The sequence below is a fragment of the Vombatus ursinus genome, unplaced genomic scaffold (genome assembly GCF_900497805.2).
Source record: "Vombatus ursinus unplaced genomic scaffold, bare-nosed wombat genome assembly UNPS02014807.1, whole genome shotgun sequence".
Taxonomy (NCBI): Eukaryota; Metazoa; Chordata; class Mammalia; order Diprotodontia; family Vombatidae; genus Vombatus; species Vombatus ursinus.
The window spans coordinates 24,169,212-24,196,707 of record NW_020954585.1 but is presented as its reverse complement, the minus strand read 5'-3'; the positions used below and the strand labels follow the sequence as shown (position 1 = coordinate 24,196,707).

The 27,496-nt window shown below is 41.0% G+C and overlaps 3 protein-coding genes across 6 annotated transcripts in view; 1 reads left to right on the top strand and 2 right to left on the bottom strand.

Moving 5' to 3' along the window:
• The window catches only part of GID4 (GID complex subunit 4 homolog), a 41,874-nt gene extending 39,728 nt beyond the window's left edge, over positions 1-2,146 (bottom strand). Inside the window, exon 1 of the mRNA XM_027875107.1 lies at positions 1,922-2,146. Coding sequence (XP_027730908.1) covers positions 1,922-2,110 — 189 coding nt within the window. The 5' untranslated portion in view covers positions 2,111-2,146. The remainder of the gene's footprint in view (positions 1-1,921) is intronic.
• Positions 2,147-2,683: 537 nt separating this feature from the next.
• On the top strand, positions 2,684-25,435 carry ATPAF2 (ATP synthase mitochondrial F1 complex assembly factor 2). The gene is made up of 8 exons (XM_027875106.1): positions 2,684-3,029; positions 14,720-14,764; positions 14,980-15,125; positions 16,211-16,308; positions 17,300-17,380; positions 18,902-19,014; positions 20,251-20,366; positions 25,057-25,435. Exons 1-8 carry the CDS (start codon positions 2,879-2,881, stop codon positions 25,192-25,194), a joined length of 888 nt encoding a protein of 295 aa, XP_027730907.1. The 5' UTR covers positions 2,684-2,878; the 3' UTR covers positions 25,195-25,435.
• The window catches only part of DRC3 (dynein regulatory complex subunit 3), a 101,843-nt gene continuing 88,292 nt past the window's right edge, over positions 13,946-27,496 (bottom strand). For 3 of the 4 annotated variants that reach the window (XM_027875101.1, XM_027875104.1, XM_027875103.1), the window contains 2 exons: positions 27,186-27,299; positions 13,946-14,214 (listed from right to left, as the gene is read on the bottom strand). In XM_027875101.1, coding sequence (XP_027730902.1) covers positions 27,186-27,299 — 114 coding nt within the window. In that variant the 3' untranslated portion in view covers positions 13,946-14,214. Of the gene's footprint in view, positions 14,215-22,644; positions 23,155-27,185; positions 27,300-27,496 lie in introns of those variants that run through there. The other variant, XM_027875102.1, reaches the window with a different exon arrangement.

The following is a 27,496-nucleotide window of genomic DNA, read 5'->3' as shown; positions in this document are numbered from 1 at the left end:
GCCAAGAAGAAAATGGCTAAGGAAAAGTGCCTGGAACACCTTTCCATTCCAGAAAAGGAGAATAGTTATTTCCGTAAGACAAGGAAAAAGGGTTTGCTTAGTGCTCAAGAGCAGGAGTTCCTAATCTGGGATCTATGAACTTTTAAAAAAAAAATTTTCACAACATATTTCAATATAATTGGTTTTCTTCATACTCTCATATATTTATTTTATATTTCATGTATTTAAAAACTCCATTCTGAGAAAGGGTTCATAGGTTTCACCAGACTGAGGAAGGGGGTCCATTACACAATAAAGGTTAACCCCCACCCTAAAGTAAACAAAAGAAGTGCTCCCCACTTGTCTTTTGAGTAAAGACCTATTTGATCTGTGGTAAGATGCAAAACCCTCTTAGATCAAAGAGAAATAATGCAAGAGTAAAGGTGCAAGCTAGATTGTCCATTTCACAGTAAAAAAAATTCACCTTACCACCATGGGCAAATTCCTCCTAAGGAATTTATCTTACAGATGCTAGGAAAGATTTCCAAAGCTAGCTCAGGAAGAGGAGGTGATGTAAGAAGGAAGGAGGATCTCTTTACAGAGGTTCACAGAGAGAATGAGTGCTGTTTGAAGGGAGGAGAAGCTTATCTGGAGGGACTAATCAGACCTCCCCTTCAGGAAAAGTGGGAGTGGTTGTTGGTCAGGTGTATGATGAGGAAATAGAGGTGAGGCATGGAAGAAAGTGGGGCAAAGTTGTGAGGTTTCATTAGTTATATCAACCAGGGAACAGGTCCCCAGGTGTCTAATCCAACAGTGGAAGCTGAATGAGAAGGAAATGAGCAGGTCCTCTAGGGAGTAAGAAGAATATGCAAGATCAAAGCCTTTCTAATAAATGGGTGTAAGACAGGATAAGATGATGTCCTGTGTAGGCAGAGAAAGGTGGAGATGAGGGTAAGGTGGGGCAATATCTGGAGTGTCCCGGAACTGGGGGAGGGGGTTTCTATGGATTTTAAAGGATAGAATCTGATGTGTATATTGAAAGAGTGGTCAGTGGGTGACTCAGAGAATGTGAGGCCTGGGGAGGAGGGAATGACAGAGATAAGGTATTATGAGGGCATGAAGTCTGAAGAGTGTAGGTAGAGAAAGATTGAAGAGTGAACAGTAGGTGAATGTTTTCAGAGTAAAAAGGCGCTGGAGTTGAGGAATGCCAAAGACCAGACTCTACAGGAGTATGAAGTCTGATGATGGTAGAGGAAAGCTGACAAGGTGAGAATAGGTGAATGTTCTGGGAGGCAGAGGCCCTGGGGACGTAAAAGGACAGAATCTGACATGGACAGAAAAAAGCTCAAGAATAGTGGTCAGTAGGTAAATTGGGGAAGGTGATGTCCTGGGGATGGGGAAGGTCAGAATCTGATGTATATAAAGGTTGAAGAGTGGTCAATAGGTGAATCAGGGAGGCTGAGCCTGGGGATGGGGAAGGACAGATGCCTTTATGGGAAGGAGAAATTGAGATAGAGAACTAAGACTATGTGAAGGGTAGGAAGATGAGGGTGTAGTGAAAAGGAGCCCCCCCAATTGGCTGGTGGGTGGGTGTTGGTGGAGGCCCTAACATTGGGGTGGGGTGGGATGGGGTGGAAAGAGGGAAAGAGTTCCAGGAGGCCTGGGCATGGAGGGGGTGAGGCCAGGAGACTAGGACTTGGGGGGGGACGTCACAAAGTGAAGAGAAGAGCCCCAAGAAGCGGGGGGGGGCAGCCGGAGGGTACGGGAAGGAGGCCAGAGCCCGGGGGGCGCCGGGAGGACGCTGCCCCTGGCAGGGAGGCTGGCTGCCTGGGTACGGGCGTGCGGGGCAGGAGCGAGCACGAGGGGAGGAGGAGGAGGCCCGAGCCCACGCCGCGCCGCGCCGCAGGAGGCCGCCCGCCCGCCCGCCCTCCCGGCCCGGTACCTGCAGCACCACCTCCACGTCGTACGAGTTCCCCTTGCTCTTCTGGTGGCCGCGGAACTTGGAGCCGCTGTACAGGAGGCTGGTGGCCACGCCGGGCTGCTGGGTGTTGATGGGGGGCGGCGGGATGAGGGACGCGGCGGAGGCGGCCGAGGCTCCGGCCGGCGGGGGGCACTCGGTGCGGACCGGCATCTCGGGGTCCCCCGGAGCCAGGGCGGTGGGGTGGGGGAGGGGGGAGGGGGAGGGAGAGGAGGGGGGAAGGGAAAGCCGGGGAGGGGGAGAAGCCGCCGCGGCCGCCGCGCGGGAGCCGGAGGAGGGCGGGCTGACCGAGGGGGCCGGGCGCGCGCAGGCGCGCGGATCAAGAAAGGGGAGGGGAGGGAGGAGAGGGACGCCCACCCCGCTATTGGCCGACGAGCTGCTCCAGCCGCCGACGGGTGCCGGAGGACTAAAGAACAGGGCCTCCCCTTCCCGGGTTGCCCCCCCACCCCGCCCCTACCTACACACTCACATGCGCACGCGCACACAGACACATTAACACCCACACACACACACACGCACACACACACTTACACTCATACACACATACACTAATTCAGGCCAATTGGCTCTGACCCGGCGAGGGGGCGGGAGCAGTTTTACTCGCCGCTTCTTCTTATTGGTTGGCGTGGGTCACACGTGTCTAGAGGTCAAAGGCCCGCTGGGATGTGTAGTCTCTGCCTAGAGGCGGAACGCGTTCGTGACGCTGATTGGCTGGGAGGGCGCGAAGGTTAGGTGACGGGCCAGTAGTGGCTAGAGGTCAGATGGCGGCATCCAAAGGAAATTGAACTTACCAAGCAGTGGGAGAAATTTGCAGGCGGGTCTCGTGCAACGGCCGCAACCGGCAGAACTTGTGGGCTGTCTCTTCCATCCACCGGGGCCCCCTCCTCGATTGATCCCTGACCCCGGGGGCCCAAAGGTGCCATGTGGCGAAGCTGCTTTCGCCTCGGGGCCGGTAGCGGGAGCTTCCCACGCCGCGCTTGCCTTCTCCCCGCCTCCCGCTTAGGACCCGGGGACCAGGCCGGGCCGGCCCCGGGGCTCGCGCTCCTCCGCCGGGCTTACGCCCCCCCCGCAGGTGAGCGCAGGAGGGGGGGCCCTGCCACGGCCGTCGGGCTGCCCCGCCTTCGGCCGGGCCTGTGCCGCACGCAGCTCGGGTGGGCGGAAGAGGGGGACCCACCACGGCGGGAGGATGAATGTACCTTCCTCCAGGCAGGGAAACTGAGGGCAGAGCAAGGCCCATCCCTTCAGCCCACGGCCCCGCTCGGTCAGCGACGATTCTGTAGAGGGTAACCCTGAGGACAGCACCTTACCCGGGTGCAGGGAGTGTAGACAGCGGTCACCCATTGCGGGAAAAGCGTTTTGAAGCACGTACCCCTAATGTATGTGGGGGTTTGTCTATATCTACATGTCTATACGTATCTATATCTGGATGTAGATCTGCTTATATTTTCTCTCTGTACATAGGTCTCTATATCTAGACCTACATCTATCTGTACCTCTATAACTAGGTACTTGTAGATTTAGATATACAGATCTATGTGTGTGGGTGTATATATAGATAGATCTAGATATATTGACATATCTATATAGAGGCAAATGTAGATATATAAATAGGTGTATAGCGATATATACATATATGAAGATATATAGATAAATGTATATAGAGAGGTATATAATATATACACATGTATGTATGTAATTTAAGCTATTAGAGCTTAAAACCACTTTTGAGACACTGCATATATATATGTGTATTATAAATATATATTTATATATAATCACATTATATATAATAAATTACATGTATTACTGTACATGGTCCCAGGTTCAGTTAATTTCGATATTGGGTTTTAATGGTAAACTTAGCTTTAAAAAAATTCACAAAGAACAAAGTGCATTTACTTACTAAATCATCATACTCACTTTTCAGTCCTATCCATGATATACTAAGGTATTTTTTGTTGAAATTTGGCTAGTAAATTTCTATTGCAAGTTAAACTCTGAAGGTGTCTCTTTTTAATAATTTAACAAATGGGTTCAAAACCTGCTGAAACTTTTCATTTGAAATATTTAAACAGGTTAGAAAATTGTTTTCAAGGTTGTTTTTTTAAACTTTGAAGATATGAGTTTATAGATGACAACATATCATTTTTAGCAACAAAATCACATGATGGAATTATTTCCAAGCATCCATTTTCAAATGTTCTCTTCATACATTAGTTCTTTCAAAAAGCAGTCCCATCAAAAGATCACCTTTATATCAAAAGGACAGATTTAAGTTAGTTTATTTCTTCTTAAATAACTGCTAAGTACAATACTATTATTTCTGACAGCCAGTTTCATAGCAGAAAATGTCGCTTTTTTTTTTGTAAAAGAAACTGTGAAACTGATCTGTAAGCTTGATACTTGGTTATCACTGGCTACCACTATATAACCAGTGAACCCCTGTGTGGCAGCAGATTTTCTGGTCACTTCCCAATCTCATTAAACAGACAAACTGCTGCTTTCCCAATAACAACAAGCTTGAGAGAGTTAGTGATAGTGATCATTTCACTTTTAAAAAATTCCACCTGAATGTTAAGAGTATGAACTACAAATATTCAGTTAATCACTGTGGCTAGCCAAATACATAAATTTTAATATTCTTCCTTTCTCCTGAAATGAAACCCTGGATAGTAGAGGGTAGAGCCACCCAAGAGGCATCAAACCATCATGAGATGATCTGGGGGGCAGAGTATGTGTATGTTGGGGTTTGAGGGGTTGTGGGAGATGCATTTGCACACCTCCTGGGACTGGTTTTAGTGATGGAGTAGAAGGGGAGGGGTTTGGGAGCTGAGGGCAAAGTGGGGGAATATTGGGCAATAATGGTTGAAGGGGGTGGGGGGGTTGTGTTTGAGAGGTCCCTGATGATTGGATGTCTAGGCAAAGCGTAGATGTGACCCATCTTCTGATTGGTTGGTCCTACACCCACCCCCACCCACCCTTGGTGAATTGTCCCATATACTTTCTGGGATTTACCCCACTTTGAAGACTACTGGTGTAGAAGAAAGCAGAAATCCTTATGAGTTCCTGTAGGTGAAATCTGATAGCTGCTTTGCCACCCGTTCTCTGGGCAGCAGTTCTTTATCTGTAGACTGTCTTTACCAGCTTGAAATTTATGATTGATGTCTCCTGTTTCCTTCTCTATACAGCTGGGGGGTGGAGGGCAGGGAGAGAAAGGGGGTTGGCCTGGCCAATTAGTGGCCAGTACTCAATACTCTTTAATATAGTCGCTATGGAAAAGATTTCCGACCTGTAATCCACTACCTAGAAAATAATTTAGGTTGACTCATTCAGAGTTTTCATTGTATGGTGGAACTTTGTAGGAAATTTACTCTTTGGAAATTGATCATGTGGCAGATCATCCTGAACGAATGGATGACTGAATGAAGCATTTATTAAGCACTTATTGTGTGTAAAGAAATAGAAAAGTAAGCCATTCCCTCCTCCTGAGGAGCTCATATTCTACTGGGGAAACTCCGTATGGAAGGTTTCAGCTGCAAGTCAAATTGAAAGGTCCCCTGGTCCTTAGGGTGTAGCAGCAAAGCAGGTGGTGAAGATTCATCTTTAATGCCATTTCCACTGACAAAATCCTATCTGTTTCTGGTGTTGAACCATTTAATACTGGATTGAAAGCACTACAGTTGGCTAATCCATGACGCCTCTTGTCTCTCCCTCAGGATGCCCTGCAGCTTCTGTTGGGTGGGCTTGCTTGCCTTGTGACCTCATTCATCCAATAGCTTCATATACATACTTTAACATAAACAGATTCCATGCAGTAGATTTGGAGAAACTCAAAACAAAGGCAGACTAACGCTTTGTGTTTGTCCTTTGTCTTTCCTCCAGAGAGTATACAATTTGATGTTGGAAGGACATGGTTAAAGGTGATCTTTTTGGTAAATGACAAAACTGATCCTAAATCAATAGCTACTACATGCTAGACCCTGAGGCTGCAAATAGAAAAAGGAAAGTCTCTGCCATAGAAGAGTTTTCATTGGGTGGATACAATGCACACAATGTAGTAAAAGTAAAATGAGGCAGCAAACACTAACAAAAATATAAACTCCCCTATTTGGCATCGAAGCCCTCCACAATCTGTTTCCAACCTATCCTTCTTGGCTGATGGGGTTTTACTGGCATTATTCCCCCTCATTCATTCTACACTCTGGCCAGCTTGCATTTCCCTGACCATAGTATTCCATCTTTGCCCAGCCTGCCCGCATGCTTGGAAGGTTCTCCTTCCTTACTTCTTCCTCTTGGAATTCTAGCTTCCTTCAAGGCTCCTCCTTCAAGGGCGACCTCCTTCAAGAGGCCTTTCCTGGTGGCTCTCTAATTGTTAGTCCCCTCCCAACCTGCCGACCCCCACCATCATCAATCATCAAAGTTTCATACAAGGTGTCCCCCAAGTCTTAGTACACTTTAAAGCTACAAAAGATTAAAACTCACTAAGACTTTTGACACTGTAATTTACTTATCTGCGTACATGTCCCTCCAACAGAATGTAAGTTTGAGGGTAGTGACTGTCATTTTTATATTTGTTTCACTGATGCCTAGCACAGATCTTGGCACTTAAATTGTTTGTTGATCAATTGAATAGTACTAGCAGAGTCAGAGGTGACTTCATAGAGGAGTTGGTACCCCAGTTTAACTTTGAAAAAAGACAGTGATTGTGAGAGGTGAAGAAGAGGAGGAAGAAATGCATTGCAGGCATAGGAGATGGCTTTCTGCCTTCAGAAGCAGAAGATAGATGGTCAGGTAGAAAATACACTGTCAAGTTTGGGGATCAGCCATCTGGTCTAGTGGAAAGAGTGCTGAATTTGTATTCTGAGGCCCTGAATCTGCCACTTACCACTTATATAACTTTGAGCAAGTCATTTCCCTTCTATGGGCCCCAGTTTTCTTATCTGTAAAATAAATTCGATGAGATACTTTCTAGCTACAATACCAGTAGTCTACTTAGGCTAGACCAAAATGTTCATGAAGGAGAACAGTCTGAAATAAAGCTGAAAAGTTGTAGGTGGCAGCCAGATTGTGGAAAAGCCCAGTTGACAGGCTCAAGAATTTATATTTTATCCTATAGGCAATTAGGAGTCACTGAAAACTTTTGAGCAAGGGTAGTGAAGTGGTTAGATCTGTGCTTTTAGGGAAACTAGTTTGTCAACCGTTTGGAAAGGTGAGAAACTTTAGCAGCAACAAGATGAGTTTAGGAGGCTAGAGCTAACATTCATCTATAAAGATTTTTTCAGCCATTGTAGAGCATACTGTTGTCCAACACTATTTCAGAAGTGTCCTCAGAAATAATTTAGTGTGCTTTGAGGTTATTCTAAATAGTTATCAGCTGGGGCAGCTAGGTGGCGCAGTGGACAGAGCCCCGGCCTTGGAGTCAGGAGGACCTGAGTTCAAATGTGGCCTCAGACACTAGACACTAGCAGTGTGACCCTGGGCAAGTCACTTAACCCTAATTGCCTCACCAGAAAGCAAAAAGAAAAAAAAATAGTTATCAGTTACTTTAAACTACATCTAGTGATTCTAAATTGCATTCACTAACACTATCAAATCAAAAAACATCCCAGTATCTACTGGGTGCCCCTGTTTACTTTGTGAGGTCTTGTTTGGGGATATGAGAAAATACAGTTCCATACTCCTCTTCCTTAGGCGTATGCAACCCATTTGGAGAAAACAAGGCATAAACATATAGAAATCAAATGCAGGAAATACCAGAAGGCATTAATTGCTGAATAAATGGTATAAACAATTAGTATTAGGAGTTTGGAGAAGAGAAAGTATTCTCTGCACTGAGAAAGCTCTACAGAAGCTTTGCTGGATCAGTAAGATTCAGATAATGTAGATGAGAGGAATCAAGTAGCAGCATGGCAAAAGTCAGGACAGTACACGGTGTACATATTAAGGGAGGAAGCACTGACCTGTGTTCCTGGGTTAGAGAGTAAGTCTATAGGGTGGAGGAGGAGATGATTAAAAAGGTAGCGTGGGGCCATAATGTTGAGGGCCTGAATATTAGGAAAAGAGAGAGTTTTTAAAGATGTGGGTGCTTGTTTTTAAAGATGTGGGTGCTTGTTTTTAAAGCAGAACAGTTGTAACATGATGAAAGTGGTGGTTTAGGACCTTTAATTTGGCAGTACAAATAAAGCAGTGGTGTCAAACTCAAGTAGAAATGGGGGGGTGCAGGTCACATATTGACGTAGTTTTAAAATGTAATATTATCTATGTTTTATTGTATTTTAATCTGTTTTGTTAGTTATTTCCCAATTACATTTTAACCAGAGGGAGACCAGTAAAGGGAATATTGCAAAAGTCGCAACAGAGACAAGGGCCTCCCCAGTGTGCTGGCAGTGGGAGTGGAAAAGAAATTGTAAGAGAGAGATTGTGAAGGAAAAGTCAGCAGACTAGGTATGGCAAAATTTGGTGTGTGCTGCAGTGTTTTAGTCTGGGAAACATTTGGTTAAATGATGACAGTTATGCCGCAATTACAGCTTGGCTTTCTTTACCTCAAACCACACACCACCTATGGACCAATGAACTTGGATGCAAAGTCACACCAGATGGAGCTATTTTAAAATATGAAAGGATGTAGTTGACTGTATTCGAGAAGCATTGTGGGGGTTGTAGTTCTTAGGGTATAGATTCTGGAAAAATTAGCTTCCATTAAGGAAATTGAGATAAAAGAAGGGGGGAAAAAAGTGTTGTAATAATTTACTTTTTCTAATGAAGGGAAGAAAGTGCATATTTGCAGTAGATAGCTGTTTCACAAGAGAAATGGTGTGACCCAATTTGGTAACTAGCTTCCTTTATATTTGAAGATGTTGTTTCCATGGTTACTCCAATATGTGTATGCTCCTGGAATCAAAGTCAGAAAGGGTCTTCTAATGTTTCATATGCCTAAGTTGTCTCCCCAACAAGACTGTAAACTCCCTACTGGGAAGAAATTGTGCTTTATACACCTCATTTATCCTTCATCATTAAGAAACGTGCTGTTCCAAATGTATGAATTCTCCAGATAACTAAGACCATCAAAACTTTATTTTAACTATTTTAAATGGAAATCTAACATGTATTGTTTGTGACCCTGTCTTCTTAAACAGATCATACCTTTTCTTGATGACTCAATTTCATCATTATGTATATTATTAATGCATTTATTGTATATTATTAACACATCTTTGTTCCTTTTCTCAGTCTTTCAGCTATAATTTCTCTGCTGTCCATGTACAACCTTATAATACTCTATCCCTCCCCACTCCAGTTCACAGGGTATGTCTGTTTGCCATGTTGGCAGCTTTTAACCTGTTGTATCCTACAAAGTAGTAAATCAAACTTATTAGAGTTATGTGTTAATTAAGAATAAATAGGCTTAAGTTGATGAATTTTGAGAGCAGATTGAAACATATTTTTCCACTTTATGTTTTTTGTTGTTTTTTGGGGGGTGGGGGAACATGGCTAATTTGGAAATATATTTTGCATGACTTCACATGTATAATGGATGTCATGTTGCTTGTCTTCTTGATGGGTAGAGGAAGGGCTGGAGAGAGGGAGATAATTTTTGGAACTAAAAACTTAATGCTAACTAAATGCCCCCCCAAAAAAGGGGGCAAATAGGTTTAGGATGAATTAAAAACTGAATGCTAAATAAAAAAAGAGTAAGAAGGCATAGTATGAGAGCTCATGATCCTATCTTCTGGGTAAAATACATAGTTTTTGTGCTCTGGCTTTTGGACTTCAGGAAATCTGATCTCCAAAGAAGTGGGGAATTAACTGTACTGCCTACACATCCCCAAGAGTGTGTGCATAGCACAATTTTAGCTATTTAGTAAGCCTCTATTATTTATGATCTATATTATGGATCATTTGAGGTCACCTTCTTTAGACCCTGTGTCAAGGTAAGCAATTGAACCATTCTTCTATTTTTAAATGGCTCCTAGAAGAGATGCTATAATCTTTTGTAATGTTCCAGAAGAAATCACCTTTACAGTTGAAATATTCTTCTTCATGTCCTCAAATACTTTTATTGCAACTTAACCTTTTCTCTTCTTTTTTTTCTCCTAAAGGAGAGAAATTTTCATTCATGGTAACCTGTCATTAACTTGGAGAGTGAACTTCACTAAGTTTAGCCCTTAGCCTCCTTTCTCAGGCTAAACAATTCCATTTACCTCTAAAAAAAAGTTTTACTAATGCCTTTTGCTTTGACCTCACAGTTATTTGGAACATACATACTTCTTTCTGCTCCACCACATACTGAGCCTTCCCATGTGATGAAAAAGAAAAAAAACAGTAAGACAATACTGAGGTACACATTGCCATCCTGATAGCAAATGAGACATTTCACTTCCATAGACACCCCACTTAACTCCAGTGAAAGGAGGAAAGGACATTGCTTGTCTCCTCTGGAGCCAAGATAAGTCATTATAATGACATGTTCAATTTCATTTTTGTTCTTTTCCTTTACACTGTCATAGTCATTACTTTACCTACATTGTTTTCCTGGTTCTCCTTATTTCCCTCTGTACTGATCTCTAGAAGTCTTCCAACATTTCTCTAAATTCCTCACATTTTTCGTTTCTTAGTATTCCAGAATATTTCATTACATTCATGTACCACAGTCTTAGTTAGCCCCTATATTCTTCTCCTCCCACTTTATTTCCAGTTTTCTACTACCAAATGAATTGCTGTTATTTTCCTATATCCTTGGCAGGATATATAGCTAGCAGCAGCGTGGACATTTCAGTCACTTCTTCTGCACCATTCCAAATTGTTTTCCAAAATGATCAGGCCATTCACTGATCGACCAACAGTGTCCGAGCATCCCTGTCTTTAGTGTGCAGCCACTCCCAACAGTCCAAAAGACTGTTTCCATCTTTAACCATCTCTGCCAATTTGCTAGGTGCAATAAAACCTCCCATTTCTTTAAATTTGCATTTCTATTATTACTGATTTGCACCAAGTTTTCATATAGTGGCTAATGTTTCTCAAAAGGATTGCAAACTGTTCTTATTCTTTGACCATTTCTGTATTAGAGACTGGTCCTACATTTTACTTAAATTTTAGCTTTTCTCACTAGTTTCTGCCTAGTTTTCTCACTAGTTTCTCATTAGTTTCTGCCACTCCCTCTCTATTGGTTCTGTCCCATGACTCTACCAACATGTATGGGTCTCCTGAATTCAAAACAAAATAGAAAACCATCCTTCCCTTGAAACTTTTAGTTGTTCCAGCTTCTGTTCCAGTAGGCAGTGTGGTCCAGTAGTCTGAGGACCAGAGTTTGAGTTTCTACTCTGCTGTTTATTGCCTGTGTTACCCTGTGGGCCTTGGTTCCTCATCTGTAAAATGAGGCAATTGGCCTAGAGTTTCTGTTTGGAGCATTCCAGCTCTGTATCTGTGGGACTCATCTCTCTCATCATTTTAATTGCTATGCTTCTCAATCCTTTCCAGTTTTTTCTCTTCTTTATGAAGATACAAAGATGAGAATTAGAAACTATACAGTACAGAAGGCCTGACCAGTACCAAGCTGAATAGATGGATATCTTTGTATCCGTAAGTCAGTTTGTGGTATCAGAATGTCTTGTTCGTTATTAATGGCCGAAGGTCACATTTGTTTTTTCAAAGCTTTGCATTCTTGTTCTATGTTTAGTTTATGGCCAACTAACACCCCCTCCCCCACCTATTTGTTGCTATACTTGTATTTAACTGTTGTTGGGTTCCCCCCCCCAATTCAGGGGTTGACACAAAATGTAATCCTCTTTTTTTTTTGGCAATTGGGGTTAAGTGACTTGCCAAGGGTCACACAACTAGTAAGTGTCAAGTGTTTGGTCTGAGAGCGCATTCCTCTTGAGGTGCTTTTCTTGTTTCTGATGGACTGTTTTTGTTTTTGTTTTGTCTGATTTGGTTAGGTCACTTTCAATTTTATTTCCATCTCTTCTTGTCTTTCAAAGTGTTAACCATCAGATCCAGTTTAGTTATGTGTAAGCTTAATGTTCTATATTTCTTGGTAGTAATTAGTGATGTCATGTTGGTCTTTTTTTAGTACGAAGGACAACAACGACCATTAGGAACAGGGCTTCTTATTCCAGGTCCAAGTTTAACTTTTTTGTTACTGGGCCCATGGAGAATACATAGGGTTCTGTCATACTTGTTGGGCCTCCTAATCTGCTTGCTCTGATGCCTGAGTCTAATGTATAGGCAAATCAGAGAATGTAAGCTTGGGAATAAGATCAAGCAAGTGATTCCAAAGAGCATGCCTCTTGCCAAAGGGGACTGTTTTTAAGTGCAGGCCTGTGATTTCATTAGTGTGTGGGAATCCCAGTGTGGAAACTCCCTCCACTAATGTCCATAGTCACAGTAGTGTCAGAGGCAGGCTGACACTATCCATTAACCATGCACTTTCTCATAGTTGTTCATAATTATTGACAAAAAAGAAAACTCACATGACCCTTAACACCAGTACAACCTTGACCCCCCACCTAGTGAAAGAAATCTCTTTTCTTAGATTTCTCACAGCATTTTACCTACCTCTCTTGGCCCTTATATCATTTCCCTTTAGGCAAATAGCTTTAGCCCTCATCTAGTACACTTTTTGAAAGCAAGGTTTGTCATTGATAAGTCTGTTACTTTTAGTAACACAGTACACACAGTCAACACTTGATAAATGCTTGTTGAGTATTGAAATTTTGAGTTCTCTCTGATCAATGCCATGACCACTTTTTAATTCAGAGAGAATGAAACATGCCTCCCTCCTCTTAGTACTTAGAGAGGTGGGGTAGGTTCTAGCAGAGGGGTCCAGCAAAGCCAGCAGGGCAGGAGAACCAGATTAAAATAGAATTAGGATATATTTAATGAGGTAAAAATGTAATAGGACATAGATAATGTTAATATGTGATTCTCTGAGTCAGTATATAGCCTGCAGGGATCCTTGTGTATGGTTGAGTAGCCCTGTTTTCATTTGAGTTTTATATCACTTGGTTATAGGACAGGGAATGAGTCATGCATTATCAGAAATGACCAGTGTTACAAAATGAGTAAGCAGGAATCATTGGGAAGTACAGCAATGAAAAAAAAATCAATCAAATTTTAAAAAAAGAATAAATTATATTTGAGTTCTTAAGAAAACTTTGTATCTAAGGAAGTAAGTCCAAATCCAAGCTCTGACAGCTACCAACTATATGATCCTGGGCAAGTCATTTCACTCTCTGGACCTCATTTCCCTCCTCTTCATTTTTATTTATCTTGGGGGGGGGTGGCAATCAGGATTAAGTAACTTACTCAGGGTCACACAGCTAATGAGTATCTGAGGCCAGATTTGAACTCAGGTCCTCCAGACTCCAGGGCCAGTGCTAGATCCACTGTGCCACCAAGCTGCCCCTTTTTCCTCACCTTTAAACCAGGAATCACAATCCTTGTACTTTCTTCTACCTCAGAGGCATTGTGGGAACAGTGCTTTGTAACTTTAAAGCACAATATAAGAACAATCTATTAAATATTGATGTAGAATACATTATAATATATATATATATATAATGAAAACTGTGGCGAAATTATCAACATTACACATTTATCTAACACTTTACAAAGCACTGGTGTCTCTGAATTGGGTAACTCAAGTATTGTCCCTTTATACAGATGAAGACACTAAAGATGAGAGGTAAGATAAGACTTGTCCAGTGTCACACAGCTACTAAGTGGCAAAGCTAGGCCCCAAATCTATATTTCAAAATGCCAAATTCATTGTTCTTCCCTCTGTACTTCCCTTGGTCTGTAATAAGGCCATGATACCATAAATTCTCTTCCCTCCTTTGTTCTTTGAATTTTTTCCACAGCCCGTTTTGATTAATTTTTAACATAAGCATGATTACTAATGAAAGAAGCTTAAATACAAGCTATTTACTTATTCTTCTTTATTTTCACTTACTATATTATTATTTCAACAGGTAAATATAAAAGACCCCAAATGCTTTAAATCTAAAGAAATAACTTCTTTTTCTGTGTATTACATATTCTAAAGATTGTGTGATGGTTTTGGTAGATCTCAAAATTCTACCTGCTTGTTTTTCCTTATTAGTTAATAAAGTCTGTGACAATTATTATGAGCTGCTTTTTTCATCTTCCTCCAGGGTGACTGGTATGAGTCTTTCCATGATAGAATTTTTATTCAACTTATTTTCAGAAGGAAGCACAGAACACAGATTTTTCCCTCTCGAAGGAGAATTTTGTAGTTCCTGTTAAGTACACAAGAAAGCTAAAGTTAATTAGGTTAATTAATTGGATAGTGAGAAATAGAAAATGCTCTTGGGATCTCTTACTGTCTAGCATGGGCATTTATAAAAGAGAATAAAGAATATATATCCTTGTCACATTTAGATGCTATCTTTGTATTTGGATAAAAGGTGAAATGGTGGTGGTAAGAGAATGGAATTTATGCTTTCTCTTAGATAACTTATTAAACCCAATCTAACCTAAAAGTTATGTATGATAACGTATGAGCAGAGCCAGGCCCAGACCATAAACCTGACTGGCACCTTACAAACCAGCACATGTTGCTTGTTTCATGATAACTACATGTATAAAAACCTTACTATAGTAGGCTAATTGGAATGTAAATTTTAAAAAATCAAACCTATTACTACATCGGCATTAATCATAGTATTGGTAGCTGGCTCTTTTGCTCCATAAGTTATCTTGATGATATTTTAAACTGTCTCTTTGAAAATTCTTTTTTAATAGAAAGAAAGAAGTTTTATCAGAATGTCAGCATTACACAAGGTGAAGGTAAGTATCTGAAAGCTCTTTCTGCCTTTTTTAATGTGTGATGTGAAATGCTTTTGTTTATAACGAGCCCACGTGACAGATTATCCTCCTTATCATTATGGTCTTTCAGTAAGCAGAATCCACTGTCTTTAAGCCTTGTGTCAGTTCAAGCACATAAGAACAGTCATTTGCTTTTACTTGTAATTCCTGAAAGTTTTAAACTTTGATGTTTCAAGGTGGATATGAGATAAACTTGGACCACAGAAAACTGAAAACTCCAAACGCCAAGCTCTTCACTGTTCCCAGCGAAGCGCTGGCTGTCGCTGTAGCTACTGAGTGGGATTCCCAGCGAGACACTGTCAAGTTCTACACGATGCATTTGGTGAGAAATTAAAAGTGAGGTAGAGACAAAGTAAGAATGGCAGCAGTCACATTTACTTAATCATCTTCTGATAGATTATTCACTTTATCAGTCACCCTTGACCAATTTTTAAACCTTCAGGCAGTTTCCCCTGGTCATTCCAACACACTGCTGGCCACCTTCCACACTACTCCAGTTGATGTAAGGTCAGAGAATACAAACTACTTTTAATATATTAAGCAAAGTGTAATCAGATAAATATGAAGAAAAACACATCTGGATTATCTGTGCTCCTACTTTCCATTACCTTGAATGGCAATAAGTACCCCTTAAGTCCTACTTTGTGGATGATAAAAGAGAAGTATGAAACATTAGTTGCCCCCAAGAAGTTTGAAATAGTGTCAGAGGTTTTTTGTTCATGCTTTTATTTCTTAGTAGCCTAGAATACTATATAAATATCTTAGTGACCTTCACAAGATATTAGTGAGTTAAACATTTTCCATAAATAAGGAAAACAGGTATAGATAGTTGAGTTAGAAAGCTGGCCTTTGAGTTTGATGATGTGGGCTAAGTACCATTGCCACCTCCTGTTTTATCACATGATCCTAAACTTTAAAACAAGGGAATTTCAGAAATCAATTTAATTATTATGGTTATTCACTTTACTCATAAATATATTTTTGAAGTTTTTAGGCACACCATACTTTGTGCTCTCAGTGGTTCTCTCTCTCTGCTTCTCTTGCCCATATGGATTTGTAACTATAATAGGAGCTGAATACCTCATTGCACCTTAGGGATGGATATGACTGGGAGAAAATACTAATGATTTTGGGATTGTTTTTAAAAAAACTAATCAGGTGTTTTTAAAAAATCATAATCCTAGTCTGTTTGTTACACTGGGTTTAGTATACTGCTGTCATGGTATTAATAGTCAGTCACATCAGGGGGACTCACTTTGAAACTTCAGTCTCTTGCCAGTATGGAGTGACATCAGTCTCTTACATTTAGCCTCTCTTCTTGGACAGTAATGACTTTGTGAAGGGAGAAGTAGTTTTATCCTGAGGCCAATGAACTATAATAGCTGCTCTCTCTGCCTTTTGATTCAGACCACACTGTGTAACACATCTTTAGACAACCCAACTCAACGAAACAAAGATCAGCTTATCCAAGCTTCTATGAAGTTTCTGGACACAGACACGATCTGGTAACAGACACTTGGACTAAATTCACATTGTAATGATGGTGAGCTTTAGGTTGTCCTACAGCATTTGCCTAAGGAGTTGTCAGGAGTTATTTTCTTATTTTGTTGTGGAGTTGTTTTTTCTTTTAGTTGGAGCAAACTAAGCAGTGACAACTAAGGATGACAAGGATTTATTAAATTCATAGAACAACAAATGCCAAATGGAGGAGTCTCTCCCTCAGTTTGCTTTTTTCTATACTAAAGAGTCTGCCTTGTATCCCCTCATACATAGGGGAACATAAGCTCCTCAAGCGCAAAGGCTGTTTGCGTGTTTTCCTTGTGTTCTCACCCCTACCGCATGTAAGACTTCAGACAGCTCACTAGTTTGGCAGTCAAAGGTTTGAGTCTGAGTCTTAATTTTACCACTTAGCAGTTCTGTGATATTGGGGCAATTTCTTAACCTCTCTCAGCTCTGGGTTTCTCATCTCTAAAATTAGGTATGGTAATACTTATACTATCTGGTACTATTACTTGTACTACAGGTTATTGTGAGAAAAAGACTTTGTAAATAATAGAAAGTTATATATGTGCAAGTTAGTATTATTCCTTTCAATTTAACAGATCAGCCTTTAAACATTATACCCCCAAAATGAAAACTTTCATAGTCATGAAGAATAAACTTGGGTAGATTGAGAGGACCAAGGAATTAATTGGTAACAAAACTTCGGTTATTAGATTTAGGCTGACTTGGTAGAATGAGAGGCTTTTACTGTCCAAATACTTAGTAAGTGCTCTGAATCCATTATATTTAACTGCCCCCATTAGCAGCATCTGGGGTGAGAGATATTAAGGACTGAGTCATGGAAAAAGCTACATCCCAAGATACGGTTGAAATACTTTGGGGAGAAATGCTTTTTTCAAGTTGTCATTTGTATTTTTATTTTATTAGATTACTAATAATGAATAGAAAAATTGAACTTTTTGTTTACAAAGATGGTTTTTTGCAATGAATTAGTTACAGGGTGGAGGAACCAGAAACATTAGTGGAACTTCAAAAGAATGAGTGGGATCCAGTTATAGACTGGGCAGAAAAAAGGTAAGAGGCAGAATCCCCATGAGTTCACATCTTTATTCATTTGCCCTGTGCATCTCCTTGTGTTGCTATCTTGTCATTTTTATTATATTGGCTTGGCCTACCCCTGAGTAATTGATATTTTTCCAATTGTTTATATCTGACATTATTTGTGTGAAAAACGTTTTGTAATTGTGTTCATATCATTCCTGGGTTTGTCATGGCAGGTAGACACCCAAGTGCTGTGTTGCCATCTTTTGAACTAAGATGGGAATCAGTCAGTGTTTACAGTGTGAGCTAGGGAGACACTGGTAGCAAAGGGTTACCAAAGAAAGTTTTAATAAACTCTACATTATGTGTAATGATCATTGTAAATTAATTGGGTTTTACATAGTTGTAAGTAACCATACTACTTCATTGTCCAGAGCCAGGGGTGGGGAACCTGCAGCCTCAAGTGTGGCCCTTTGGCTTGAATCCAAACTTTACAGAACAAGTTTGGATTCAGTCAAAAGGCCACACTTGAGGACCTAGAGAGCCACATGTAGTCTGAAGGCTGCAGGTTCCCCACTCCTGTTCTAGACTATGCTTTTCATTCAAGGGAAGTCCTTGGCAATATTCTTCAGTGCATTTGGCTTTGGGAAAAGGAAAATTAATTATAGAGGCTACTACTAGTCCTCTACAAACCACTGGTTAACTATAACTGCTCCCCAGAATCTTTCTTTTAAGTGAACCAACTTGACTGAATGAAGTAGTGAATGAGTATATTCTTAAAAGAATCAAGAGTAGGAGAGATAACTTAAAAACTGTTGGACTACCTGAAAGCCATGATCAAAAAAAGAGCCTCAACATCATCTTTCAAGAAATTATTAAGGAAAACTGCCCTGATATTCTTGAACCAGTGGGTAAAATAGAAATTGAAAGAATCCACAGATCACCTCCTGAAAGAGATCCCAGAAGGAAAACTCTCAGGAATTATAGCCAAATTCCAGAGTTCCCAGGTCAAGGAGCAAATATTGCAAGCAGCCAGAAAGAAACAATTCAGGTATTGTGGAAACACAATCATAATAACACAAGATTTAGCAGCTTCTACATTAAGGGATCAGAGGGCTTGGAATACGATATTCTGGAGGGAATGAGTGAATCTTACTCTCATTGCATTTGTCTTGAGGAGGGAATAACATACACACTCAATTGGGTATGGAAATCTGTCTTACCCTATAGGAAAACAGGGGAGAAGGGGATAAAAGAGGGGAGATGATAGAAGGGAGGGCAGATTCGGGGAGGGGGTAATCAGAAGCAAACACTTTTGAGGAGGGACAGAGTCAGAGGAGAGAATAGAATAAACAGGGGGCAGGACAAGATGAGGAGAAATATAGTTAGTTTTTCACAACATGTATTATGGAAGTATTTTACATGACTATACATGTATAACCTAAAAAAAAAAAGAATCAAGAATAGCCTAAGACTATTTGGCTGAGCATTATATCATGCTAAAAGCATATAAGCTAAAGCATACATGCTAAAGTTTAACATATGCTATTGCAGATATGATGTTAAGATTGGATCTTCTACAAACATCATGGGACCTGACATCCCGGCCAAGACTAAAGAGACTTTCATCAGTCTTTTGGCATCTTATAACATGTGGGCCTTGCAAGGTAATAAAGGTATTTTTTCTGAGGTTAAGAAAGGAAGTTGTTGACGTAAGGTTTTAAGGTTTTACCTTATCCCCCTCCTTTCAGTGTAACACTTTACAGTGCCTACAACAGTACCATTTATAGGATCATGGGATTTAGAGCTGGAAGGAACATTTGAGATTATGTAGTCCAGACTCCTCCTTTCACAGATGCAAAAACTGGGGCCCAGAGAGGTGATGTGACTTGTCATACCAGTAAACAGCAAAGCTTGTATTCCAGCCCAGGTCCTCTGATTAAAAGAGCTCTTGCTACTATATCACAGAGGTCCTATGAGGAAGGAATGGAAACTCCAGAAGGTCAAGTCACTTGCCCAGGGTAAAAACACATCAGTGGGGTTGTTGTAATGAAAACCCTGGTCCCCATACATCTAATCCTGGGTTTAACTACACCTTAACTAAAAAATGTTCAGTAAACATGCTGTAGTAGGGCTTGGTAAGTGAAAGAGAGAGAGAGAGAGAGACTGTGTGTGTGTGTACAGATAGCTTTAGAGACATTCCTTCCTTGGGAAAGGGAAGGAATTGGGTACTGTTCTACCAGAGAAGAGTCCTGGGCTAGCTGACTGCTTTAAACAGAAACCTCAGATCATAGTAGAATAGTACATGTGAAGGTGATCAAGTCAGCTTTCACAAATCTGTCAGTGGTGTGGGCTTATAAAACTAGATTTGTATATTTTTCATGTTTAATGTACATGAGGCTCATAATAGAATTAATAGTATATGGGAATGGAAGGAAGAGTTAAAGGACTCGTTCTCTGGTGGAAGTAGAAAGCAGAGGGTTAGGATCCCTTCCTGGCCTAGAGGATGATCTAGTAATATTGCTGTGCTTCTGGCCTGCTGGGCGTAGGCCCACACCATAAGCAGTTTCACCCTTGCCAAGCCCTGTCTCCTTCCAGAAGGTCTAGATCCCTGGGAACCTACACAGCTTCACAACAGAACTCAGTAAGTGTTTTTGATGATAATAATAGTTATTTGATATAAGATCAATATATTTCTCCCAATGTGAAGTCATATTTGTCATCTTTTTTGAAGCATTCTCCTCCATATTGTCTAGTGGACAGAATCTTCTATTCTCCTTTTCCAGATTTACTTATAATATCTTGAACTGGGGTTGTGGGTACTAATACAGAAGGCAAGAATAGGAGTATTATCACTATAGTGGCTTTGGTCTTAAAATATATTTTTCCATTTTATTCACCAGGTATAGAATTTGTAGTCACCCAGTTGAAGTCCATGGTTTTGTCCTTGGGGTTGATTGACAGGCACCTTACAGTAGAAAAGGCAGTCCTCCTATCTCGTCTGGAAGAAGAGTATCAGGTATGCAAATTTGTAGACCTGTCAGTTTAAGTATAGATAATCCTCTCCGGGTTCAGTTCTGAAACCACCATAGGGCCTCAGATCCCATAGTGTAGATATATGGTTGCCATCCAGAGCCTAGTCAGATTGAGCACCTAGATCCATCTTGGAGCAGCCCCAAAACCCGTCTTATTTTCATGTATTCTCTATCCAAGAATGGCCTGGGGTCAGGCTTACTGAACCTGTGGGATTAGACCTGAACTATACTAGCCTTTAAAGGAAGAGGACATCTTCCTGACGCCTATGTTGAACCATTCCCCAGCTCTACTACCACTTTCGTGGGTGAACTTGCCTAATTAAACTTAGTGTGTCTCTCTGGTATGCTGTGTATTCTATTGCTCTGTTTGCTGTTTCTAATACTTCTGAGAAATTTTCTTTCATGCTTTCCTTTACTGTGGTATGCAAGATTTTTTTCATTTGAGTTTTCATTGGAGACCAGTCATTCTCAGATTATCTGAGTTCTATCTTTAGAATCAGTTCCTTTGGACCGTAGATATTAAAATGTTTTTTTTCCAATTTTCTTGCCTCTTGACTTGTCTTGAATATTTGTTATATCACTACATTTTTGTATTCTGTCTCTTCCATGCCCTTTTTAGAAAGTCTACCACTTTATTAATAGTCTCTACCTTCTGTTCCAAATCATCAATTCTCTTTTCAAAATCTTTAAAAGCTCTAATTTCATTCCTCATCTCTTCCCTTAATTCTGTTCTTAGGCTTCTCAGTCAATCTTAGAGTTTCTCATAATTGTTCTAATATCCCCTCTGAAGATCCACTTGTAGTTAATTTGCAGCATTATCCCCTTCTGGAGAGTTCTCGAATTCTTTGATCACATAGTACTTCATTATTACTTCAGGAGATCTTTTTTGGTTTTTGGTTTGATTTTGTTCAGTCATTATTGGTTTATCTGTGAGAGTTATCATTCTTTTACTTTATTTGGTTTACATTTTATTGTTTTTGAGATAATGAAGTGGCAGTTTGGGTATAAACATGACCCATCACTCAGCCATTTTAACAAGCAGCTTGTTGGTGCAAGGGATCAAGGGCCGGGCCAGGAGTTGGGCAGAACTGGAGTCAGTTCAGATCCTGCCTCAGACCTTTATTTGTGGTGTGACTCTGGGCAAGTCACTGAGCCTCCGCCTGGCTGTTTCCTCATGTGTAAAATGGGGATTATAATAGCACCTCCCTCCTAGGGTTATTGTGAGGATCAGATGACTTAATCATTGTAAAATGCTTAGCACAGTGCCTGGTGCATAGTAGGTGCTACATAAAAGTTAGCTATTATTATTATTACTAACTCCCTATAAATGAATTTGGCCAATTCATACAACTTCTGAACTGTGCCAAGTCTTGCCAGTTCTCCTTCCACAGTATCTTTAATATCCATCCCCTTCTCTGCTCACATAGCCACTAGCCTTGCTCAGGCCCAGCATCTTTTGCTAGTCTGCTGGGTCTCCCTGCCACAGGCCATTCCCTCCACATGTCTGCCAGAATGATGTCACTAAAGCCTGAATCCAAACCTTCTTACCTCTGGAGTCAACAACAAACTCCTCTGTTTGGCATTTAAAGTCCTTCCTAACCTCATTTTAGGCTTCCCTTCACTCCCTCTATGGGCCAGCCAGACTGGCTTTCTCACAGTTTCTCAGCCATGACATTCCCTCCCTCTTTCTCCAGGCCTTTGCATGGCCAGGTCCTCATGCCTAGGATGTACTTCCTCTTCACCTTTGAGCTCAAGAAGGAAATGGCAAATCACTCCAGTATCTTTGCCAAGGAAACCCCAAATGAAGTCATAAAGAGTTGGGCCTGACTGAAATGACTGAACAACAAAATTTTGTATGGTGTTTTTATTTTTTTGTTGTTGTTAAGCATTTTTCAATTACATTTTAATCTGGTTCTGGCCACAGGACACTTTGGAGTTTTGAGGGCAGCCAGTTGAACGTATCTGTTCAAGGCAAGTCTCTAAGACTATAAATGGCAGGGAAGGGGCAGACCTGCGCTGGTAGCAGGAGCTCGTTCATCTGGGAGTTCCCTCTATCCATGAAATCACTGATAGGACCAGTCCGTATCCCAAAGTGTTGCTTTAAATAAGTAGATTTGAGCTGGACATTGGAAATTTTTCATTATCTGTCAATGTTTAACAGAAGTTTACTTCTTATGTCAACCTCACCAAAGTGTTAAGAGGAATAGCAAACGTTGATTGTAAAGTACTCTGTAAACTTAAATGTGAGAAATGTAAATTACATTAGAACACAACTTTATTCAACAAACCTCCCTAATTCAGAACTTGTATGGCAACTAATATATTCCAGCTGAAGTTTAGAAGACAGTTTACCAAGGAGAGGCACAAATTCAATTTCTGTGTAGTGACACTTAGTCTATTTAGGATTAATAAAAGATAGAATGGTATATAGTTGATAGAAAGCCAGGATCAGAGTCCAGAAAACTTGGATACAGGTCCCACTTTTAACATATTGGCTTTTTGACCCTGGGCAAGGCCCTTAATCTTTCAGTGCTCCAGGCCAGAGGTGTCAAACAGAAAACAAGGTTAAAGTGTAATTGGGAAACATTTAACAAAATAAATGAAAATGCAGTACAACATAATAATGTTAATGTCTGGTTTTCTGAGTCAATATGTGTCCCACAGGAATCCTCCTTCTACTTGACTTTGACACCATCCTTCCAGGTGGCTCTGTGACATAAGTTACAGCTGCTGATCTATAGTGGTCAAAGGACTTTCCTCACTGGGAGTTTCCTACACCAAAGAAATGACAGGGTCCAGACCAAAAAAGAGAGTGAATGAGAATTGTTTGCAACAACTTTGATGTCCGGCTCTTTCCCCTTAATTCTAGTCCTGCATTTCCAGCTGCCTGCAAGATATCTCCCCAAGAACTCATCATCTGTCCCAAAGCCTGTTCATTTCCTGGTTTCTGGTGATGATACCACCAACTACCCTGTCACCCAGAGTTGAAATTACCAAATTTTCTTTGACTTACTTCTGTGTCATCCCCCATATTTAGCCTTTTGCCAGATTCTGTCCATTTTATCTCCATCTATCTCTCGAGCCTGTCCCCACCTCTCAGCACCTTCTGCCACTCACCACTCTCCCCTTTCCTCTAAACTGTTACATCAGTTTCCAAACTAATTTGCCCACCAGAAGTTTTTCCTTTCTCCAATTCATGCTTCACACAGCTGCCAAATTAATTTTATTGATGTACAATTTTGACCATGTCAGTCCTTTGTTCAGAAAATTTTTGCAACTTTTGTCAGCAAGATCAAAAAACAGAATCTTTAGCCTGGTTCCAAACTGTCTTTCTGGCTGTATTTCACACCACATGCTATACACTCCATCCAGTTTGTGCAATTCCCACACTCATCATGATCTCTCCCAGCTTTTGTTCATTGGCTGAACTGTCCCTGTGCTTTTCATCTCTAAGGCACACAGTTCAGGGACTGGCACAAAAGGTGTTCCTCTTGAGCTGCTTTTCTTGTTTCTGATGGACCAGTTTTGTTTTTTTCTAATTTAATTAGGTCTTTTTCTCTTTTTTTGGTGAGGTAATTAGGGTTAAATGGGGTTAAGACTTGCCCAGAGTCACACAGCTAGTGAGTGTCAAGTTTCTGTGGCCGGATTTGAACACAGGTCCTCCTGACTCCAGGATCAGGGATCTATCCAGTGAGCCACCCAGCTGCCCCAGTTAGGTCATTTTCAATGCCATCTCGTACCTGCATGCCCTTTGGGCAAGTCACCAACCTCTCCTCATCTGTAAAAGGAGCAGACTGAACTAGATGACCTCTGAGGTCTCTTCCAGCTTGAAATCTATCATCCTATATTTCTTTCAGTTCTTCTGATGAGTGAGATTTTGTCATTTGAGTGCCATTGTCCTTAGACACTGTCATTCCTACATAGCCAAGCAACTCTAGGCAGAAACACTCAGGGATATAGACTTTTTTGAACAGGCAAAGTAGTATTTCACAAGCTGCTGACTTACCTGCCGCAGAAATGACACGATGAGAAGGGAGTGCTTTGGGATCAAATATCCATCATAATAACCCAAGTATGAGGAAGAAAAGAACCCAGAAGCACAGTGTGATACTGCTTTCTTATGCCATTGCCTGGCTGTGGCTGATTTATGTTATAGATAACCCCACAGAGGTGGCTAAATGGCTCAGTAGATAGAGCACTGGGCCTGGAATCAGGAAGGCCTGAGTTCAAATCCAGCCTCAGACAATGACTAGCTGTGTGACCCTGGGCAAGTCATTTAACCTCTGTTTGCCTTAATCTACCAGAGAAGAAAATGGCAAACCACTCCATTATTTTTACCAAGAAAACCCCATCCAGGTCATGAAGAGTTGGGTATGACTAAACAACTGAACAACAACAAGTCCCACTGGTGTAGCGCACGGTTGTGGCAATTATTGTAGCTAGCCACCACTGTGTACTACAGACATTGTTCTAAATACCACTCCATCCAGGTAGTAGCCTTATTGAATGAAAGCAGATCCCTAAGAAATTGATCCTGGTACATCCATATTTATGATTTGATTCTTGAAATAAAATTTGGAGCAAATGTTCATGGAAAAATCTTTAAAGATCTAGAACTCTTGTGTTTTCCCAAGATGTCTTGATGCTAACAAACTGTACACGTTGTTCTCTTAGGTCCAGAAATGGGGCAATGTGGAATGGGCCCATGACTATGAGCTACAGGAGTTGCGGGCTCGAACTGCAGCTGGGACACTTTTTGTTCACCTTTGCTCTGAAAGTTCCACAGTGCAACACAAACTCCTGCAGGAATGAGGTTCTCTTACTGAACTCTGGATCATAAAGGAATGATGAGAGCATCCTAGGTGAACTGAGGATGGTATGAACTAACGCCACTGGACTGATGCCCCAGTTCCTGCTGTCCTCATCCTGTCTTTGATAATGAAGAGGTATCCAGGAGAACACCTTCTAGCAAGGGGAAAAAGGAGCTACCACTGTGGTACACAGAACTCTCTCCCTAGCTTTTTTAATATTAAAGATTTTAGCAAGATCAAAATTTGTATCAAGCCTTATAATTATTTATGGCTTCAGAATTCTTTGTGCCTGGGTTTCCCTAAGTTTAAACATCTTATCTTTTGTGAGTGTACTTTCCTTCTGCTGGTCTAGATCTGAAATACGAGACTCAGTACCTGTCACCAATCAGGAAACTAATTTGTATTCTTGATCTTTCAACCTCTTTCCTCTCAAATATGTTTGACATTTATCAAAGGATCTCTTGAAAGTAAGTTAATCTTGCTTTTTTTTTCTATTTCTTAAAAGTCATAGAAAGTAGTCTGCTCTTTAAAACAGAAGATTAAATATTTAATATAATTAAAATTCTAGAAAGTTACCTGATTTGAAAGACATATCTAAGGAAAATTCAGCATTTCTCCCTAATTTTTTGTATTTAAGGTCCCCTCCTTACATTGTGTTCAACGTGGCAATCTGCCATTTCTTAGCATCACTGTTATATAATACAGCAGAAGGAGCAAATGGTTCTCCAAATACGCATGCAGTGAAGACTCTTCAAGCAGCCTGCCCTTATTAGCACACTTAAAAATAAACTCTAGGAACTTAAGATAACCTGCGTTCAAAAATAAATAAAAGAAAGCTTTCATTTTAAGAGGTTTGAGAACTTTCTTTCCTGTATTCTACAGCAGTCAGTAATAGAAATCATATTTCCATTGTGCTGGGTTTTTTAAAAAGTCATTTTCTGACAGGTTGTAAATATGTAGCTCAATACAATCTGTTTTTACTTTATGTAAATTCACATTACCCAAATTCAACTTTACTTACAGACTTCTGAAAGAAATCTTTATTCCAAAAAATATATATATATGTTAACTTTAATGTACAGTACTGTGCTCTCTCCACTCCCACCCCTAGGCTCAATGTTCTGAGGCTTCCCAACCCTCCACCCAAAAAAACTCCCCAAACCCTCCAAGTCAAAGCAGAAGAACAGATGCAGGCGGGGGTTGGCTTGAGACCTCCAGTGCCCAATGAGTAGACCTCTGCCTTCTGTCTTCCATATGTCCACACTTAGCGACCGCATGTCTGGCCCCACCCCTATGTGTCACCTATCCTCTCCTGTCTGTGTCTGGCCCCCATGTGTCAGTCCCCCTCATAATCTTCCTCTGGGTTCTGTCCGGGCCCTCATGTGGTTAGCCCCAGCCCCCACGTTCCTCCTCCTGCTCTCACTTCTAGGTTCCTGGCCCCCACTTTTCCTTTAACTGTATGCTGGCCCCCTCCTTCCATGGGCGTAGCATCCACTTCCTGACTCCCTCCATCTCTCCTTTCCCTATGTCCATGGGCAAATTCAAATTGCTTTCCATGGAGGTTTACAGAACAGTCCACTTACATAAAGCAAGAACTGTCTATACTAAGAAATGGCTGGTTGCTATTCTAATGGCTCTTCAGTCTCCTTTTCATCCTTCTAACATCAAGCTGGTAATTTGCATGGCCAACAGAGGGCTCCAGTGTGAATGGAGCCATCGATCCCTACGTGGCTTCGATGGGCCTGCTGGATACAATGATCAGTACTTTGGCTTGATCTTTGTCTTTGTTTTTCATAAATTTAAATACATTTTAAAGCAATAAAATATCCTTTGGAACTTCTTCTCATGGGGAAAATCTTGAAAAACTTAGGTAACCATATCTTTACAAAAATTGCCAGCTACTGGTCACTCAGGTACTGGAGCAGAATTTGAGCTCTAATCAATATTCCTTTCTAAAAAGAAAAGAGGACCCTCTTTTGTATGAAAACTTACCTAATCTATCAGGTCACCAAAATCGAAGTTGTCCAGTTCAGTCTGCAAATGGTCAACATACTGATTGATTTCCTTCACTCGTTTTCGGTTCCTGTTGTGTTCATCATTATGAACCTGAGGATTTGAAACCAAAGAATGATTTCCTTTTAAAATTCCTTTTTTTTTTTTTTGGCTAGGCAATGGGGTTAAATGACTTGCCCAGGGTCACACAGCCAGTAAGTGTAATGTGTCTGAGGCCTCATTTGAACTCAGGTCCTGAATCCAGAGCCAGTGCTCTATCCACTGCGCCACCTAGCTGCCCCTAAAATTCC